Source organism: Puma concolor, chromosome C2, assembly GCF_028749965.1.
Source record: "Puma concolor isolate L17-30 chromosome C2, mPumCon1.1.hap2, whole genome shotgun sequence".
Lineage (NCBI taxonomy): Eukaryota > Metazoa > Chordata > Mammalia > Carnivora > Felidae > Puma > Puma concolor.
The window spans coordinates 157,111,286-157,131,868 of record NC_141675.1 but is presented as its reverse complement, the minus strand read 5'-3'; the positions used below and the strand labels follow the sequence as shown (position 1 = coordinate 157,131,868).

The window sequence follows — 20,583 nt, the reverse complement described above, 5'->3', positions numbered from 1 at the left end:
TCTCTCTGTCTCTCAAAATAGATAAACTTAAAAAAACCAAAACAACTCCCCCCAAACCAAAGTGATCACTCAACAATTTAGCTGCCAGCTCAAACAAAAACAAACACTCTTCAGAGGAAGATAACAAAATCCAGAGTCTCTGCAATGTTTTATTCGTAGTGTAAGTCTACACTAAAAAAGAGACATGCAAAGAGACAGGAAAATGTGATATGCAGTCAAGAAGAAAAATCACCCCCCAGAAGCCCAAGATGATGCGTATGTTGAAATTAGCAGACCAAACTTTTAATGAAGCAAAATTATAGTCATGTCCAAGGACTGTGAGAAAAGGATGTTAGTGGATAGTACCGGATGGAGACTCTCAAGACAGAAATCTATGACGAGGAATCCTATGAAAACTGTAGAACTTAAAAGTATATCTCCAAACATTCATGGATGGGCTTACAGCAGTTTGAGTGAACAGAAGAGTCAGGAAACTTGAGGACTGATGAACAGAAATTATGCAACCTGAAGAGCAGCAAAGAAAAACATTAAAAAAAACACCCAGAGCCAACCACTTGAGGGATAATAGCAAATTTCTAACATACGTGCAATTAGAATCTCCGAAGGAACGGTGAGATAGAATGCCACGTAGAATGCATTCCAAGAAATAAAACTGAACATTTCACAAATTTGGAGAAAACCCGAGTTTACAGACCATGGATACTCAATAAATACCAGGTAGGACAAACAAACAAACAAAAATACCAGGGCCGGGTGCATCATAATCAAACTGCCGCAATCCAAAGACAAAGGAAAAACACCTTGAAAGTAGCCAAAAAAAAGGACACGTTCTTTGCAGGGGAATAATGATAAAGGAAACGCTGATTTCTCGTCAGAAACGACGAAGGCAGAAAAAAAGGATCCAACATCTTTGAACTTCCCTCAAAATACAAGACCAAAACGAAACCACGTATGCAGAATTTATACCCTGAGAAACCATCTTTCAACAGGAAGGCAAAACAGAAATATGTTTGGATAAGTAAATCTGACAGAGTCAGTCACTAGCAGTTCTGCACTGCAAGAAATGTTAAAAGAAAAAAGAAATTCTTCAGGCTGAAGGCCTAAAACACCAGTTAGAAGTTGGAATCTACAGGGGTAAATACAAGCACCCGAAATGACATACATGTAGGTAACCATAACAAATTACTTTTAGGGGCGACTGGCAGGCTCAGTTAGAAGAGCGTGCAATTCTTTACGTTATTTTATTTTTGAAAGAGACAGAGTGTGAGTGGGGGAGGGGCAGAAAGAGAGGGAGACATAGAATCCGAAACAGGCTCCAGGCTCTGAGCTGTCAGCACAGAGCCCGACGCGGGGCTCAAACTCACAAACCATGAGATCATGACCTGAGATGAAGTTGGATGCTTAACTGATTCAGCCACATGGTGCCCCCACCCCAATTTTTTTTAATGTTTACTTATTTTTGAGAGACAGAGAGAAAGAGAAAGACAGAGTGTAAGCGGGGCAGGGGCAGAGAGAGAGGGAGACACAGAATCTGAAGCAGGCTCCAGGCTCTGAGCTGTCAGCACAGAGCCTGACATGGGACTTGAACTCATGAGCTGTGAGATCATGACCTGAGCTCAAGTCAGACGCTTAACTGACTGAGCCACCCAGGTGCCCTTCTCAACATGTTTTATAAGGCCATTATAACCATATATAAACATAAGAAAGCCATTACAAGAAAAAAGTTACAAACCTGTATCCCATTTGAACGTTAACACAAAAATCCTTAACAATTATTAATATTATTAGGAAATCAAATTTAGCAATATGTAAAAGAGAATACATGTTACATCAGGGTAGGGATCCTGTATACCTTTTAAAAAACTCATTCCTAAGTATTTTTCAAGGAATACAAGTGCAGCAATCATGGAGAAACAAAGTTGTTTTAACGTTTAAAAATCAGTCAACGTAATTCGCTATCTGAATGGAATAAAGGAGAAAAATCAAATGATCATCCACTAGATGAAGAAAGAGTATGTGACAAAATCTAATACCTGTTAATGATAAAAAAAACATCAGAAACCCAGGAATAAAAAGATTGCCGCAACCCATCTCAACAGATGCAAATATAACACCTGATGCAGTTTACCAAGAATTTTGTCAAAGAACATTTGATGGAACATGTTTATTAGCACCTAGGGGAAGAAGACATGTTCAACCCCATAAGAGGCATTTACAACACACCTGTGGCTCATGTCACACTTGGTGGAGAGAGTGAACGCATTTCTCCTAAGGCTGGGATAAAGGAAGGGTGCCTGCCCTCATTTTTACTTAATTGTATCAGAGTTTCAACCAGGGCCACAAGACAAGTGAAAGAGATAGAAAACAAACAGAGGTCAAAGTGTCTCCATTATCAGAAGATATGATTGTTTTTATGGAAAATCCTAGGAATCTAGAAAATAACTACCCGAGCTAAGAAATGAATTAAGCAACGTCAGAAGATACTAGGTCAATATACGAAAATCTGCTGTATTTTTAGAATAATGAGCAGAAAACAAATGGAAAATTAAATTCAGGTACCCTTGGCAATTACACTGGAAAACGGAAAATGCCATGGAATAGGTTTAACAAAAGATATGCAGGACTTTCATCTTGAAAGCTAAAAAACTTTGCTGAGGCAAGTTAAGGAAAACCTGAGTAAGTGGAGGATGTACCATGTTCATGGGTTAGAAGACTCAGTATTGGTAAGATGTTAGCTTTCCCAAACTAACCTCTGTATTGAATGCAATCCCAATCAAAGTCATAGATTGCTTTTTAAAAAAGAAACTGACATGTTGATTCTTAATTCTGAAATTTGTAGGGAAAAGAAAAAGGCCCATATAACCAAAATAACTGTAAAAGAAACACAAATGTGGAAGGCTCCCTGGTTTCAAGCCCAGTGTGTTATTGGTGTCTAGATAGACACACAGGTGGATGAAACAGAACAGAAAGACTACAAAGAGGCCCATGCATGGAGACAAATAATTTTCTAGAAAAGTGTCTAAGTGATTCAATGGAAAAAAGGAAGTCTTTTTAACAAGTGGTGCTATGATGACTGAATATACATACAGGGAAAAAAAAAAAAAGGTCGATCCCTACCTCACACCACACACAAAATTAATTTAAATTGGGTCATAGATTGGGGCTCCTGAGTGGCTCAGTCGGTTAAGTGTCTGACTTTGGCTCAGGTCATGATCTCACGGTTCGTGGGTTCGAGCCCTGCGTCGGGCTCTGTGCTGACAGCTCAGAGCCTGCAACTGGCTTCAGATTCTGTCTCCAGCTCTCTCTGCCCCTCCCCTGCTTGTGCTCTGTCTCTCTGTCTCTAAAATAAATAAACATTCAAAAAAATTTTTAACGGATCATAGACCAAAACATAATAGCTATCACTCTCAAATCTCCTAAAAATTTATCTTATCTCTTCTACCTGGGGGTAGGAGAAAGTTTCATAGGGAAGACACAGAAAATACAATATATACAAGAAAAAACTTGTTAAATTAGACTTTATCAGGTTAAAAATTTCTGCTCATCAAATGCTCTCATTAAGAAAATTAAAAAGGCAAGTCATGAAGGGGGAAAAAATATTTGCCATACATATATCTGACAGATGAATTATATCCAGAATATAGAGAGTTTCCTACAAACCAGTGATAAAAACAACAAAAACAAAAAGACACACGCTTGTTTGCAAAATGAGCAAAACACATAGAACAGACACTTCACAAAGATGTTCAAACAGCCAATAAGCATGTAAAAACATGCTCAACAGTCATTAAGTCATCTGAGAAATGTGAATTCAGACCATGATGAAAGGCGCCTGGGTGGCTCAGTCAGTTAAGTGTCCGACTTTGGCTCAGATCAAGATCTTGAGGTTCGTGGGTTTGAGCTCTGTATCGGGCTCTGTGCTGACCGCTCAGAGCCTGGAGCCTGTTTTGGATTCTGTGTCCTCCTCTCTCTCTGCCCCTTCCTGACTCTCTCTCTCAAAAATAAATAAACATTAAAAAAAAATAAAACCAAAAAGACCATGATGAAATATGATTTTATACCTACTTGATGTCTAAAAAGTTAAAAGCTGAGACGTTGTGTTGGGTTGTACATGGAGCTCCCAGCTCACCTACACACGGCTGGTAGGATGTGATGCGGCACGACCACTGGGGCAAACAGTTGGCCAGTTTCTTATAAAGCCAAGCATCCATTTGCCATATGAACCAGCGACATCGCTCATGGTTACGGCCCAAGATAACGGACAGAGATGCCTACAGTAAGATCTGTACGATTTTTACAGCGGTGCATGCTGAAAGCACCCAGCGTCCCTCAACAGGAGAGCCAGCGGCAGGGAACTCACAGTGGAACACTACTCCGCAACATGGAAGTTAATAAACTACACGCATGCGTCTTAAAAACATGACACCGACAGAGTCCCCCATACGGAACAGCATCTACGGAATGACTGTGCTCCCGCGAAACTCCGGACCAGGACCACGTGGTCTGTGCTGATGGAAGTTGGAACAGCGGTCTCCTAAGTGGGCACTGACTTGAAAGCAGGCACGGGGGACTTTTCAGGGTGACAGAACTGCTCTTCATCTCGGTGGGATGGGGGTTACACGCGTGGGTGCTGTCATCGAGTTCATCAAACTGTGCGCTTCGGGCGTGCGCGTGTCTCAGCCGCACGGGATGCGGGCGTATGTGGCTCTGCCAGGTCCTCACGCGTGCCCAGAGGCAGACAGCGCTCAGAGCGGCAGCCTCCCTGGGGTCCTCCAGGTAATGTTCGGACCCCGCCATTTCTGCGTCACCAAATTCTGGGGGCAGGACACGGGTCCCCAAGGCCCCGAATGACTGTGTGATGCCCGCGCGTCTGGCAGCGACGTGCTAGGTGCCACTGCCTTTGCTGGTGGGACCGGGTCGTGCAATCCCGTGAGGACCCCGCGGGAGTGGGGTAAGCCCCTTGGAGGCGGCAGGGCAGCAGGGCTGGTTATCCTTTGTGTCTCAGGAGTGGCGCACGTCAGGGTGACCGAGGCCGTGATCGGGAGGCTCTTCAGGCGGAAGCGGAGCTAAGGGTGGAAAATACTACGAAGAGCATTATTGTCTCATCAGCAACGCTGTGCTTATCTCCAGGCATGCACCAGACTCGCAGGGGACAGCAGCCAGCGGCGCGTGCCGTTTTCGACCCCAGGGCCGTTCCTGTCCTAGGAAACGTCAGCAGTGCCAGAGAGGCGTGACCGCAGCCCCTGGGTCGTTACCGACGACAGCTACCGTTAACTGAGCACCTACCACATGCCAGGCGCCGGGCTAAACACTGTGCACGAATTCTGTCATCTGTCCTCCCAAGAACCCACGGGGTGGGTTCCCTGTTCTGCAGGGAAACTGAGGCGCCGTGTGGTAGGAAACCGTCCTGAGGCCATTTCACCCGACAAGGGACTGGGGACAGTTCTCAGGTTGGTGCCTGGAAGCCGACCCACAGACGGGGAGATGGGTGCAGCAGGGACCCCAGCAAGCCCTGGAGGGCATGTGGGACCGAGGCAAGGGACAGAAGAGAGTGCATGGAGGGCAAGTCAGCACAGGCCTGTCACGGGGTCCCCTGGGCAACCGTGACGGCCACCTCAGAGGGCCTCCCAGCATAGGCAAGGGCGCCGAGGTGCATTTGTCCCTTGGCCCCCTCTCGAGGCGGGGACTGCTCCCGGGGCGGCAAGCCCTCCCCACTTCTGGTGGGCCCTGAGCACGGGAGGTCCACAGGCAGGCCGGGAGCTTGGGTGGGAGGACGCCGTGGGCGCCCGTGGCACCAGCGGCCTCTGCTCTGCACTGCTGGGCACCGGCTGGACTTTGAAAAAATGTCAGTATTTTATTTGACCCAATATATCTCATCTCAACGTGCATCCCATGAAAACGTGCACACCCACGTTCCCTGCAGCATCACTCGCAACAGCCCTAAGTGGAACCCACCCCGATGCCATCAGCTGATGAAAAAACACGGCCCAACGTCTCGCGAGAACGTGGCTCCTCCGGGAACTGGAGCGCAGTACGACACCGAGGAGCCCGACGACGCTGCTCAGGGGAAGACGCCAGACGCACAAGGCTGCGCACTCCATCACAGGAGGCATCCCGAACAGGCATCTCCATAGCAACGGTGGTTGCCAGGGACCAGGCGGCGGGGGGTGGGGGGGGTGGGGGGGGTGGGATGAAGTCAATGGGCGTAACTGCCGATAGGCACGGGAGTTTTTGCGGGGTGACGGAAATGTTCTGGATCTAGACAGTGGTGGTGGTTGCACAAAACAAAATGAATGTCCTAGAAACCATGGAATCTGTCACGTGAAAACGGCGCGTTCCATGTTGGTGATTTCTATCTCACAAGGAAAACGTGCAATCGGAGAACAAGCAGCGAGGTGTTGCACGCTCTTGTATCCGTCCGGAGTCTTCGGAATCCAGTGTGAGTTCCGCATTTGGGCCGCGGTGACCTTGCATACACTTGGTCCCCTCCTGGAAGAACAGCTCCGGGGTCCGTCACCGCAGTGCTCTGCGGTGTTGGGATTTCAGCAAGCCACCACTCAGCCAGGGTGAGTCCCGGGCACTGTGACTCCTGTTTCGTAAGCGGTGGCGAGCAAGTTTGGGGCGCTGGGTGTCTTGGAGAGACCCGAGCAGGCAAGCACATGTGGGGACATCCAGACGGGCCCTTGTGGCAGGGACTCCCTGAATCTCGCACTAAACTGGGGAGGGAAAGGGCAGGAGAGTGCCCCGTGGACAGGGCTGCGTGTGGCCTGCTGGAATTCTGGGCAACGTTCAAGGCGCGGCCAGCACCTGTCACTCCCCCCGGCGACCTGTCACCTGTGACTTGCAAAACCACAGGCAGGCTCCGTGGGGGTGCTTCTGATGTGTCCTCACGGCTCACTTTCTCTGTCTGTCCTTGGGAACAAGGACAAGGAAGCTCTTGGAAGCCAGGCCTGGAGTCACCCCTGATCTCTGCCCAGGGGGACAGAAATGAAAGCCAGCCTCAGGGGCAGCCCCCACCGGCCCGCCGGATGAGGGGCCAGCAGAGGTGCAGCCGGGCGGTGCGATGTGTCCCGGTCCTAGGGATGGGCAGGGAACGGGGGGACCTGCTGTCAGTCCTAAAGTTGAAGACGCTCCCTTGGAGAAGCGTGGCTCTCAACACGTAGCTGTCGCCGCCCCCAGAGACCAGGGCTCCCCCAGGACCAGGTAGGAGCGTTGACCGAAACGTGGGGCCAGCGGGAAGGACGGCGGCCCCCAGGAAAGGCCAGGCCAGGGGCCTCAGCAGCTGCATGGAAGTCTGGACCCCAGGCTCCTACTTCCTTTCCTGAACTTTTTCCTGCCATTGTGACCGTGGCCTGTTGATTCACGGGCAGCTGGGGCTCCTTCCCGCCACACTCGGGGCGGCAAGGCCGGGGCTGACGACTGACCCTGGGAGAGGCTGAGAGGCTCTGGAAGCAAGGCCGGTGCGTGGGCGAAGGAGGGGCATTTCCTGCCGAGAGCCGAGAGCTCCCATCTGCGGAAAAAGCTCCAGGCGGAAAGACACAGCGCCATTCCCTGACCTGTCTCAGGAAGGCTCGGACCACGGGGGTCTACCTGATACCAACTCTTTTCCCGGAGGAAAACCCCGGGATACTGTGCATTTGTAGACAAGGGGTCCTCGTGCACCAGGGTGTGAGCCTGCCCATCAGTGTGCAGACGGCGAGCGCGGACCGTCCCGCGCGGGTGTTCACGGTGCTGGGGGATGCGCACGTTTGGAGGACACCCGCTCGCCGTCACTGCAGAGAACACATGCCTTTGTGCCAGCTCCCGCGGGAGGCTGAGTGAGTCCACACACGGTCAGGTGCACTCCAGCTTTTGCTAAGTTCTTTCCCTCAAGGAGCACAGACCCACTTCCATGGGTCCAAGTTGGGCCCCGAAACACAAAAATCCCTCCTTATTCTTCCTCCAGAGACAATCTTGTAAACACCTGGGCACGCCTGCCACACCCCCCAGGCTTCCTTCCTGAAGCTCATTCCTGTCCGGGCAGCCGCACACTCGGACTGTTTTTTGCTTTGTTATTCCTCAAAGGCTTCGTTATTCTGGCCCCTCCACTCTGGATGGTGACAAGCGGCCAGCGTCCTTCTTCTGATGGAATCCTGTGCCCGAGTGTGGCATCCCGGGGCCCCATCCTGGGTCCCTCGTGCTAGCTCCCTGCCTCCCTGGTGAGCTCACAGAGCCCAGGTTGCAAACACTGCCAGCACCATCACTGGCAGGGCCACGGCACATCCCCAGTGAGGGCTGGGGGACGGGGGAGCCGCAGGCTCTAGTCACATCTACTCAACATTGGTGCCCACAGCCACACCATGAGGAGATGTCCCAACGTGAGCCGCCTTCTCCTCCCGTGTGCCAGATGCCTTCAGCCTGTTCCCACGTGGGGGGTGCCATTCTGTCCCCTCAGCGACTCTGGAGGCTCCTCTGACTCCTCTTTGATGTCCCATGTCCACTCAGTCAGGAAATAAGCAGGGCTCTTCCCTCAGAACACGCCAGAATCTGGGGGCGCCTGGGGGGCTCAGTCGGTTAAGCGTCTGACGTCGGTTCAGGTCACGGTCTCGCGGTCTGTGACTTCAAGCCCCCCGTCGGGCTCTGTGCTGACGGCTCGCAGCCGGGAGCCTGCTTCGGATTCTGTGTCTCCCTCTCTCTCTGCCCCTCCCTCGCTCACAACTCTCTTTCTCTCTCTCAAAAATAAACATTAATAATAAAAAAAGGAGAACATGCCAGAATCTGGCCACTCCTTACCACCCCCGCTGCCTCCATGCTCCTCTCTGCCTACGGGAATTACAGCCTCCTGATGGGCCTTCAAAGTCCCACATGATGAGCCCCTGACACCCCCAACCTTATCTCCAGGAGTTCAAGGGACACCCTGGAGGCATCACGCCTTAGCAGTAGGACTGAACTATCCCTGGATCCTGGTCCACTACAACCATCCTGGCAAAGCCTAAAGGCAGGTCTCAAAGGCATCAAACTGAATTGTAAGTAACTGAACTGCCTGCCAGGACAGAACCCACACTCTTTAATGGGAGAAAACGAAATCCAGATGATCAACAATATAGCAAAAAAAAAAAATGCAAATGTGGATTTATACAAAGAAATATAATTGACTGTTGAAAGCAAAAAATGAGTAACAGTGGATTATGGGCCTAAAAACATACGTAGCGCACAAGTAAAATGTATGACATAGAGCACAGGGTGGGGGCACACACAAGCACACGGCTCCGAGACCCCACTCCTTCAAGAAGTGGCAGGACACAATTTAAAGGAAGACTGCGATACGTCGGTGATACCGATTGTGAAACCAAGGGCAGCCAAGAAGAGACAAAGAAGTACAGTTTAGAGACCAAGAGTGGAGAAAAGATGGTCAGTATCCAGAAGACATAGGAAAAGAGAGAAAAAATTAAAAAAATAATGAATGAGATAAGCCAAAATGAGTGGCAAGGTAGCAGCAAGATAACCCTGCTGTATCTATGATTACTTTCTTTTTTTTTTTCAACTTTTTTTTTTTTTTTTGGGACAGAGAGAGACAGAGCATGAACGGGGGAGGGGCAGAGAGAGAGGGAGACACAGAATCGGAAACAGGCTCCAGGCTCTGAGCCATCAGCCCAGAGCCTGACGCGGGGCTCGAACCCACAGACCGCGAGATCGTGACCTGGCTGAAGTCGGACGCTTAACCGACTGCGCCACCCAGGCGCCCCTCTATGATTACTTTCAATGTAAATGGTTTTACGGCTCCAGTTGAAAGGCGGAAATTGCCAAGATTGATAAATGTTGCCAATAAGAAACCTGCTTCAACTACAGAGGCACAGACACAGTAAAATAAAAAGATGGAAAGGGTATCATATGTGAGCACTAAAGCCTAAGGAAGCTGGGGTGGCTGCATTAATATGAGACAAGGAGGACATTCAAAGAATAGTACCAAGGACAAAGGCCACATTTTTGGGAGGATAAAGGGATCGATCCATCGAGAGTACAGAACAGTCCTAAACAAGTACGCACCCAATAACAGGAAGGGAAACGCATGAAGCAAACCTGACAGACTGAGAAAAGCAATGGATACATCTACAAGGCATTTGTATATTTCAACTCCCTGCTTTCAGCAATTGATGGAACAAGTAGACAGGAAATGAAGGCGGAGGCAACTTGAACTACCCTATCAACTCACTCGACCTAACTGATATCGGTGGCATATTCCGCTCAGTAATAGCAGGGTTCACATGCTCCTCAGGTGTATACGGAACAATCCCCAAGCCACACCATGCATTCCAATACATTAGAAAAGACAGGAGCCATCCAGGGTCCACTTAAAAACAATTTTTTTTAATGTTTATTTTTGAGAGACAGAGACAGAGTGTGAGCGGGGCAGGGGCAGAGAGAGAAAGACACAGAATCTGAAGAGGCTCCAGGCTCTGAGCTGTCAACACAGAGCCCAACGCGGGGCTTGAACTCACAAGCTGTGAGATCATGACCTGAGCCGAGGTCGGACGCTTAACCGACTGAGCCACCCAGGCGCCCCAAGGGTCCACTTTTAACCGCGGTGGAATGAACTGAGACATCAATAACAGAAAGGTAACTGGAAAATACACAACCATCTGCAAATTAAACAATACGCTTCTAAATAACAAATAGATCCAAGCAGGAACCCCAAGGTAAATTAGAAAATATTGTGAGCTGAATAAAAACGAAAACGCAACGCATCGACATCTATGAGATACCGCTAACTTATAGTTAGAGGGCTATCGTTAGCTTCGAATTATTATAGAAAAAAGAGAAAGATCTAAAATTAACGATCTAAGCTTCCGCCTTCAGAAGCTGGAAAAAGAGGAGCAAACCAGATGTGGAGTGGGTAGGAAGGAATGGAAGGAAATCAAAAGGATGAGAGGAGAAATCAGTGAAAGAGGAACCAAATAATGGAGAAAACCAATGAAGCTCAAAGCCGGCTCTTAGAAAAAAGAAATCAAGAAAATGTATAAATCAGACTGACTTGAGAACGGAGAAGGTCTACCTTCCGGGTATCTCGGATGGAAGAGCAGAGTTCACGCCAATGCCATGGACATAAAGGGGATGACCAGCACTTCCCAGACTCCATCCTGCCAACAAATTCTTAGATGAAATCTTTGCTCGAATGGGTACCACTTCCTGAAGTTCATTCCAAGTACACAGAAAACCTGGGCATACTTGTCTCTTAAAGACACCGGATTCATAATTTAAAACCTTCCAACAAAGAAACTCGAAGCACAGAGGATTCCCTGGTGAATTCTAGGACACATTTAAGGCAGAAATAGTGCCATCCCTGTACAAACTTCCAGAAAGCAGGAGGGCGGAGCACCTCCCCACTTCCCACGAGGCCGGCATCACCCTAATGCGAAAACCAGATGAACATACTGTACGAAAGTAAAACTATGGAATCCTTGCTGATACAGATAACAAAAACCTTTCACAAAACGTATTTAAATTGAATCCAGAGCAAAAAGATAGTGGACCGTGGCCAAATGGAGTTTACACTAGGAATTCAAGGTTAAAGTTTTACAATCAATCAGTACGTCCACCAGTAACAGAACAGAGGAGTAAAAAACATGATCATCTCAATAGAGGCAGAAAAAGTATTTGACAAAATCCAACACTAATTTATGATCAAAACTCTCAACCAATTAGGAATTAAGGGGAAAAAAACCCCACAAAACCCTCAACCCGAGAAAGGGCATCTACAGAAAAACCCTACAGCTGACATCATAACCGATGGTGAAAAGCTTCACTTTGTCTCTAAGATGAGAACAGACCAAGAATATGCATTCTCACACCATGTGCTTCTCTCCTATTAGATATCCCAGCAGGAGCAGCAAGGCAAGAAAGAGAAATAAGAGAGACAAAAGACATCCAGTCTGAAAGGAAGAAGCAATTCTCTATCTGCAGATGTCGACAATCATAGGAAATCGGCAAAAAGGTAGAGCTTAGCTAAATCAATACACAAAACCGATTATATATTTTTTTAATTTTTTTTTTTTTAATCTTTATATATTTTTGAGAGGGAGACAGCATGTGAGCAGGGGAGGGGCAGAGAGAGAAGGCGACACAGAATCCAAAGCAGGCTCCAGGCTCTGAGCTGTCAGCACGGAGCCCGACGCAGGGCTAGAACTCACGAACTGCGAGATCATGACCTGAGCTGAAGTCGGACGCTCAACCGGCTGAGCCACCCAGGCGCTCCCAATTATATTTTTTATAAACAGAAAACTGCTGGGAATTGAAATAAAAATCCATTGACAGTAACATTAAAATATTAAATACTTAGTGATAAATTTATTAACACAGATTTAAGAACTTTACATTGACAACTATGTTATTGTGAAACATTAAAAGAAACCCAAATAAATCGAGAGATACCACATTCATGAATCAGAAGACTCAGCAATATAGACAGTAACTCTTTTCAAATTGTTCTGTGTATTTAGTACAATTTCAAAGTCCCACTGAAAGAATTTTTTTTTTTTCGTAGCAACTGACAGACTGATACTAAAATTTATTTGAAAATACAAGGAACCCGGAACAACAAAAGATGTCATGATAGCTCGATGGGGGGAAAGGACTGTCTTTTCCACAAACGTTCTGGAACAAATGGATATCCATGCAGAGAGAATGAATCTCAGTCCTTTCCCGCCCCGCGTGAAGGTGGGCTAGACTGAGCGACATCCTTCCAAAGAGCAGAGTAAGGAAGGGGAAAACAGCAGCTCGGCAGTGGGGAAGGCAGGGATTCAAAGGGATATCGTGGGCCCCCTCATTCTTTCCCCAGATCCATACCCTTAGGCTGATCTTGAAGAAAACCTCAGACAAACCCAGCCTGGGGGACATTCTATAGACTCTCCAAAGTGTCTGAGTCAGACGGCCCTGTCAGACGGGGCCAATGGAGAAGACCCAAGGGCCAGTGTGACACAGACGGGACCGTGGCTTGGATGCTGGACAGAAGACGGACATCCAGAGAAAAACTGGTGAAATCCGAATAAAGTGTGGGGTTGAGTTAATAAAAAAAAGTCACATTCATTATCAAGTCAAGGGCTCGATTGCTTTTTGTTTTAAAAAAGGAATTTTCCGGGGCGCCTGGGTGGCGCAGTCGGTTAAGCGTCCGACTTCAGCCAGGTCACGATCTCGCGGTCCGTGAGTTCGAGCCCCGCGTCAGGCTCTGGGCTGATGGCTCGGAGCCTGGAGCCTGTTTCCGATTCTGTGTCTCCCTCTCTCTCTGCCCCTCCCCCGTTCATGCTCTGTCTCTCTCTGTCCCAAAAATAAGTAAACGTTGAAAAAAAAAATTTTAAAAAAGGAATTTTCCTTCTAGAAAAAGTTAGAACTCCTATTTTATTCTAACATCTACTATCAAGAGAATTGAATTAAGAGTTTTCAAAGAGCTACTGAAACATTCAAAACATTTATTTTATTTTAAGTTTATTTATATATTTTGAGAGAAAGAGTGCAAGTGGGGGAGGGGCAGAGAACGAGGGAGACAGAGAATCCCAAGCAGGCTCGGCATTATCAGCACAGAGCCCAGAGTGGGGCTTGAACTCATGAACTGAGAGATCATGACCTGAGCCAAAACCAAGAGTCAGACGCTTAACGGACTGAACCACCCAGATGCCCCAAGCATTAAAAAAATGTAAAGCAATCAGTGCCCACATGTAAACGCTGTCACTTAAAAAATGTTTTTGAACATTTTTTATTTTTGAGAGACAGAGCATGAGCCGGGGAGGGGCAGAGAGAGAGAGGGAGACACAGAATCCGAAGCAGGCTCCAGGCTCCGAGCTGTCAGCACGGAGCCCGACGCGGGGCTTGAACCCACGAACCGTGAGATCGTGACCTCAGCCGAAGTCAGATGCTTAACTGACTGAGCCAACCGGGCACCTCTATCAATTTTTCCTTTGATGGATGTGATTTTTGGTGGCAAGTCTGAAAACTCTTCCCCTTAGATCCAGAAGATTTCCTGTTTTTTTATTTTTTAAATGCTTATTTATTTTTGAGAGAGAAGGAGAGAGAAAGAGAGAGAACGAGCAAGGGGGGGGCAAAGAGAGAGACACAGAATCCAAAGCAGGCTCCAGGCTCCGAGCCGTCAGCACAGAGCCTGACGCGGGGCTTGAACCCACAAACTGTGAAATCATGACCTGAGCTGAAGCCAACTGAGCTGCCCAGCACCCAGGTGCCCTGACAACTGTCACCTTAAAGATGAGACAAGGTGCAGACACATAAGTGCCTCATCCCGGCCAGCATGGGATGGGTGGCTTCAAAATTCTATTCCGTGGCCATCAAGCTTATAAAAATCAAGATTAAATTAACTTTACACTTTAAAAAGGAAAATAAACCTCGACTTCTGTCTCAGGCCATACACAAAAGTCACCTTGCAAGGGATCACAGCCCTAAAGGGACAAACTAAAAATACAAAACCTTCGGAAGAGAGAACGGCAGAAAACCTGCTAAGGTAGGGGACGAACGAGGATTTCTCGGGTAGGGTACCGAAAAGCACAAACCATAAAAAGATCAAAATTGATAATCCGGGTCGAATCAGAATGGAACACTTCTCCTCATTGAAAGATACGGCTAAGAAAACGAAGGAGCGAGTTCCAGGCTGGGAGAAAATATTTATGATACGGGTCTGACTAAGGGTGTGGGTCTCCAATAAATCAGGGACACTCACTGTTCAATAATAAGGAAAGCAGTCACCTACCACGACGGATCATGAGAGAAGATTTATGACCGGTTAGTAAATACATTCGCCATCATTAGTCACTGGGGAAGCATAAAGTCCAACCACATGCAATATCACACCACACCCATTAGAATGATTAACTGACGACTCCGAGCGCGGCCGGGGACTGCTCACCCCTGGTGGGTGGGAGGGTCAGGCGGTGCCGCCACTTTGGAAAAACCGATGGGCAGGCTCTTCGGCGAATTACTTAACGCTACGACCTAGCGGTCCCGTTCGATCCGAGAGAAATGAAAACGTCCGTCCCCACGAAGGCATCCACCTGAATGCTCATGGCGGCCTTACCCTAAAAGCCCCCAGACTGGGAGTAACCCGCTGTCCTTCAACAGATGGGTGGGGAACCACCCTGGGGTCCAGCCACACCAGGGAACACTACCCAGCGATACAAAGGAATGAACCACTGGGGCAGCTGACACACACACAAGTCTCAAAGCCGTTAGGCCGAGTCAAAAAGCAGGAGGCATCCTATGTAATCTCTTTTATACAAAGCTCTCGAAAAGCTAAATCTACGGGGTCAGAAAGCAGGTGGGTTGCTGACAGAGGCCAGGGGTCATGGGCGGGGGTGGGGGGGGGCGGTTAACTGAGAAGGGACACAAGGGAACCTTTTCGGGTGACGTAAATGTTCCGCGTCTTAGTTTTGGGAACGGTTACAAGGGGGTATGCATTTTTCAAAGCTCATCAAAATATACACTTAAATGGGAACATTGTATTCTGCATGAATCATACGTAAATACGAGAGAGAAAAGATCCAGAAGGAAATGGGATTTTACCACCGTAACACCACTGACCGCACCCGGCGTCCCGGGGGCTGGGGGCCGGGGGCCGGGGGCCGCGGACGGCCCACGGTCTGACGTGCGGACTTGGCGGCTCATGGGTCTGAGCGCGCAGGCCAGACTCCGCGCCCAGGAAGACAAGGGCGGACTGTCACCCAGGGTCTGCTAAGTCTGTGGGGACGGCCTGGGAGGGAGGCCCCCGAGGGGTCGTCAGGGGTGGAGCGTAAGACAGGGCTTCAGATTCTGTAACAGCACAGGGTTTATGTTCAAATGCTTACCTAATATATATTCAATCACAGGGGCAGCCTGGAGCCTTCTTTTTTTTCTCTTAATTTTAAAAATGATAGCAGGGCCTTACCAGACAGCTGCTTGATGGCCACCGGTCTCACTTTGTACGGGGTGCTGCAAGACAGAAGACAGTTCTCTGTGAGATGCCATCCGAGGTGCTCCCAGCACGCCTGGTACGGGAGATAAGCACTCGGGAGAAATTGGAATCCAGCGGATTAGGGTTTTTCTCTGAAATTAGTTTCTCTGGCTGTTCTGAGCTTCCTCGTTCGGAAGAATTCCGAATACTTTAAACATATCATTTAAATGATGAACTTCCTCTCTGATGTTCACATGTGGTGAATTCAACAAATTTGGTGATCGGGACCACTGACGCTCAGGTGCGGGATCCCGCCGGGAAGGGCTCCTGTGCCCACGTCCGTGCCAGCACCTGACTCGCACAGGGAAGGCGCTCTGCCCCTGGCCCGGTCCGAGCTCCCGACGGCCACATCTCCAAGTGCACAAGAGCGGGTGGTGTCAGCCGCCCGGGTGAACACGCACGGGCATCTTGGTGACGCCATCCCCAGTCATCACGAGGCCCCGAGGGGACGGACACAGAAGGTTTGCGCCTGACACACCAGGACTTACAGCAAGGGACGGGGGGAGGGAAAGACGACTGAGCCAACAGAAAACAGTTCAAAAGCATAGGCAATAGCTCATAATAGTTTTTTAAAGAGGAACCTCAAGAGAGAGGCTGTTTGGGTTTTTGGTTTTGTGTTTTGTTTTTTGTTTTTTTTAGCAAAATTGCAAAACCTTGTGACAGGCAGGCTGCAAGGACACAGGGAAGCAGGTGAAAAAGCATCACTGGGGGAGTATGGACGGTCACAGCCTTGGAAGGAGTCCTGGCAAGACCGGTTAACAGGCCCACGCATGATCCTTGATCTTGACAGGCCATCACATGACCTTGACTCAGCGCAAGAATTTAGGAACAAACGTACCAGATGAAACCTTACTAGCCCGTGGGGATATCGTCCCGTGTCCTGTGTTCAGGTCGTTATTCAATAAATTGTTCCCGGAGGGCTCACAGGTCAGGTACAGGTGACAAAGACAAAAATGCTCCTGTCCTCACGGAGGTAACGTTCCGCGTTCAAATACGCATTAGAGGGCCAGGTGTTCCTGCACTGCTTGAATGGCTAAGCTCTAGAAATTCTCTGGCCCCAGTCAACAGGGGGCTGAGGATGCACTGGAGGCGTCTGGACAATGTCCTGTGGCCAACAGGCCCCGAAGCAGGCCGTGCCGGGAGCACTGCGATGAAGCTGTGTTTGGGGCCAAGTGTCCTGGAAGGTGCACGGGGCTCGGCTGAGGGGCACCTGGAGGCAGAGACCAGGCGTCTGTGCATCGCAAAGCCTGGAGGAGGGGTAGGACAGTCCAAAGCAAAGGCTGGCTGGGAGCATCTAAAGAAGGCATTAAGGGGAAATGTATTTTGAAGGAAGACTCAGACGATTATGATATTCGCTTTGAAATGAGCCCAAAAGTATCGGCCTGAGGGCCACCGGGACCCCGCTTCTCATCAGTAGCCAGGTGGCCAGTCGGGATCTGGAGAAGAGACCTTGGAAAGCTGACAATTACAGGAGCACCAGCACCAGCCCTGTCCCGTGAGATGGCTCCTGAGTCTGAGGCTGGGGAAGCAAGCAGGCGACAAGCGGCTGGGAATGTCTTCAGAAGTGGAAGACGCTGGAGAGACAGCCTGACCACATGCACGGCCTACTTGGCCACTGTTTGCTGGGAAGAAACAAGATTGCAGCACTTTCCCAGAGAGGAAAGCCCTGTGCCTGGTGGACACAGCTTTCTGGTGAGCACCGACCTGGGGTCAAGGGCAGTTTCTTACGTTTTCCACACTCTATACCAGTGGCTCTCCCCCAGGGCTGTATACTGGAATCACCTGGTGAGACTGAAAAAATCCCCCCAAAATTCACATTTAATGGGCGGGTCCTAGCGGGGTCTGGGCCTCAGGGCCTTTGCGATGCTCTCTGGTGGTTTTGATCGGCGGCAGGGCTGCAAGTCACTGGGTTAGTGGCACTGGACCCCCAGGCAACTAGACAAGTGGCCTGGAGAGACCTGGGGCAGGCGGGGTCTGGGGGCCCCTGGGATGGGACCTGGGAAGTGGCACCCACCCAGCATCGCCACCTCCACCTGGGAGCCGAGAGAACAGCAAATTCTGGGGCCCCAGCCCAGATCCAGAGCGTGAGGACCTGAGGGGTGGGCAGGGAAGGGAGGGAGGACGGGAAGTCTCCTGTGCAGCTGGGTGGGGGGCTGGTGACCTGTGAGCAGAACGGGTAGCTCTGGAAAGAAAATGCCAGAGAGCACAGAAACCCGGGCTTCCTAAGTTCGGCTCCCCTGGTGTTTCAGGCAGTGGGTCTCTGCATGGAAGCCACCCTGTGCATAGTAGGGCCACCCTGCGCACAGTAGGTCTGTCCTGTGCATACTAGGACCATCCTATGCACAGTGGGACCATCCTGCGCGCAGTGGGACCATCCACACAGTGGCACTGTCCCGTGCACAGTGGGACCATCTTGCACACAGTGGGACCATCCTGAGCATGGTAGGGCCATCCTGCACACAGTGGGATGGGTAGCAGCAGCCCTACTCTCCGCCCACCGCCCCAGTTGTGACAGCCACAGTGTCTCCAGACACTGCCCAGTGTCCCCAGGGGAACAACGCCTCCCCTGCCGAGAGCCACTGGCGCAGAATAAAGTACAAAGCAGACATTCGGAAGCCACAAAGTACAGACAGACAAGCTATGGACAAACCGCTGTTGAGGAGAAATGCCGTTTCGCTCAGAGACCAGCTTGTGCTGGTTTGAGTGGAACGTCTCCCCCCCACCCCAAGGTCAGTTTAGTCTGTGGACGTCGGGGGTGACAGGTCGCTCAAGACTCAGCTCTTAAAGCGCGATCTGGCCAAGCGTGTGCCGTGATTTACGGGACTCACGCTGGAGTCTTTGGGGAGCAGGTTCGCGCCGCTCTTTCTGGGGAGCCCGCGGCTGGCAATCGGAGCCCGAGGGTGTGGGGCAGAAGCTCCCGACGGACGCAATTTGGGAAGACCGATGGGCACGGTGGAGGGGAGGCCTGGCGGAGGCAACTGGGTGCGTGGAGAAGGACAGCGCCCACCACGGCTCACCGAGCCTGAGAGACGGTGTGGCTACGAGGACGGTCGAGGACTTTGTGCCTCCCAGCGGCTTCGTGCGACTCCTTGCACTGAAGCCTTAAGCTGTGCGGGGGAGGGTCTGCGCCCTGGGCAGGGCCTGGGGGACCTGGCACCCAGCCCGGGGCACCTCTGGGTGCTCAGGTGTGCACACACCTTGGGTGGGGGGATCCTTCTGGGGGCCTCCAGTGAGGGTCTCAGACCACCCCATCACATGGAGCCCAAATGTTTCCAACTTTCACTAAGCACCGTGGGCCCTCCAGCTGCTGGGGCACGAGTGGGGCCCGCCTGGGGCATGCTTTCTCCTTCAGGCTGGGAATGGCCGGCAGGGCTCAGTCATCAGGTGGGACAGCCCAATGGCCAGAGTGACAAATGTCCCTCGGAGCAGATGTTCAGTGGGAAGCAGGAGTGGGAGAGGGGCGGCGGTGGGGGGGGTCTTGAGGGGCGTCCCCTGTGGACCCTGCTCGCCCACCTTGCCCAGCAGCAGACACAGAGCAGAGGCCCCGGGGACTCGGTAGGTGGCTGGGCCAGGGGGCTGCTCAGGGAGGGGAGGGGCCCCTGCCCAGAGGCCTTGTCCTTCTTCCCGCCATACTGCAGGCTTGGCCGATTTTATGAATGTTCATGTTTGCAAATGTCCCTTTCACTTTCCAGGTCTCCTGCAACCGCTCCTCAGGCCCCCAGGTCCCCCCCCCCCCCCCCCCCCCCCCGCCTCCTGTGCACACTGGTCTGGGCAGGCAGCACCGGGCCACCACCAGATCTTGCTCCAGTGTGAATGCAACACCCCTGGGGCTGTGGTCAGGGAACCTTCTGGAGGCAGACAGTGGGGCCGTCAGCGCAGGGCCCCAGGACCTGGCTTCACTGCTCCTCACCTGCCTTCTGTGCCTCAGTTTCCCCATCCGTGGCTCCTCAGAGGACTCTTGTTGAGAGCGAGCCCTCCTGAGCACTGTTGCAAATGTGACTGTCTTGGGGAGGGACTGGTCTGCAAAGGAACAAGCCTCCCTCGCCCCCCCCCCCCGCCCCTACCCCATCTTTGGCTTAAATTCGGATTTTCCTACAGCAGCAAATTGCAAGGACAACCTAGAGCCCCTCCCGCGCGTGTAGAGAAGCGTCAGAGACACCCCAAGAACCCCGAGCTGCTGAGGCCGGCCAGCTGCCACTTACCGTTCTGAATTGGCAGGCATGGTGGGGTCGATGGACACCATGGCGTCATCCGCGGTCAGCAGAGAGATGGTTGTGTTCCTGGAAGATACACCGCGTCAGCGTCCCCACGCGCAAAAGGGCAACAGGGGTCCCGGGGCCAGCCCGGCTCCCAGACACGACACTTGCGTTTGTAACACACAAGCGGCCATGCGTAATTCCAAGTGGGGTTTACCTTGTCCTTTTTTAAGTAACTTAAAATAATTTTTGTTAAAGTTTATTTTATTTTGAGAGAGAGAGAGAGAGAGTGAGCACAAGGTGGGGAGGAACAGAGAGAATCCCAAGCAGGCTCCGCACTGTCTGCGCAGAGCCCAACACGGGGCTCCGTCGCACAAACCGTGAGATCGTGACCTGAGCCAAAATCAAGAGTCAGCTGCTTAA

At 50.6% G+C, this 20,583-nt stretch overlaps 1 protein-coding gene across 3 annotated transcripts in view; it reads right to left on the bottom strand.

Annotated features, from left to right (window-relative positions):
• Positions 1-20,583, bottom strand: part of PDE9A (phosphodiesterase 9A) — a 90,034-nt gene that overhangs the window by 39,766 nt on the left and 29,685 nt on the right. For 2 of the 3 annotated variants that reach the window (XM_086676054.1, XM_086676055.1), the window contains exons 3-4: positions 20,167-20,244; positions 15,899-15,942 (exon numbers count right to left, since the gene is read on the bottom strand). In XM_086676054.1, coding sequence (XP_086532180.1) covers positions 15,899-15,942; positions 20,167-20,244 — 122 coding nt within the window. The other variant, XM_086676056.1, reaches the window with a different exon arrangement.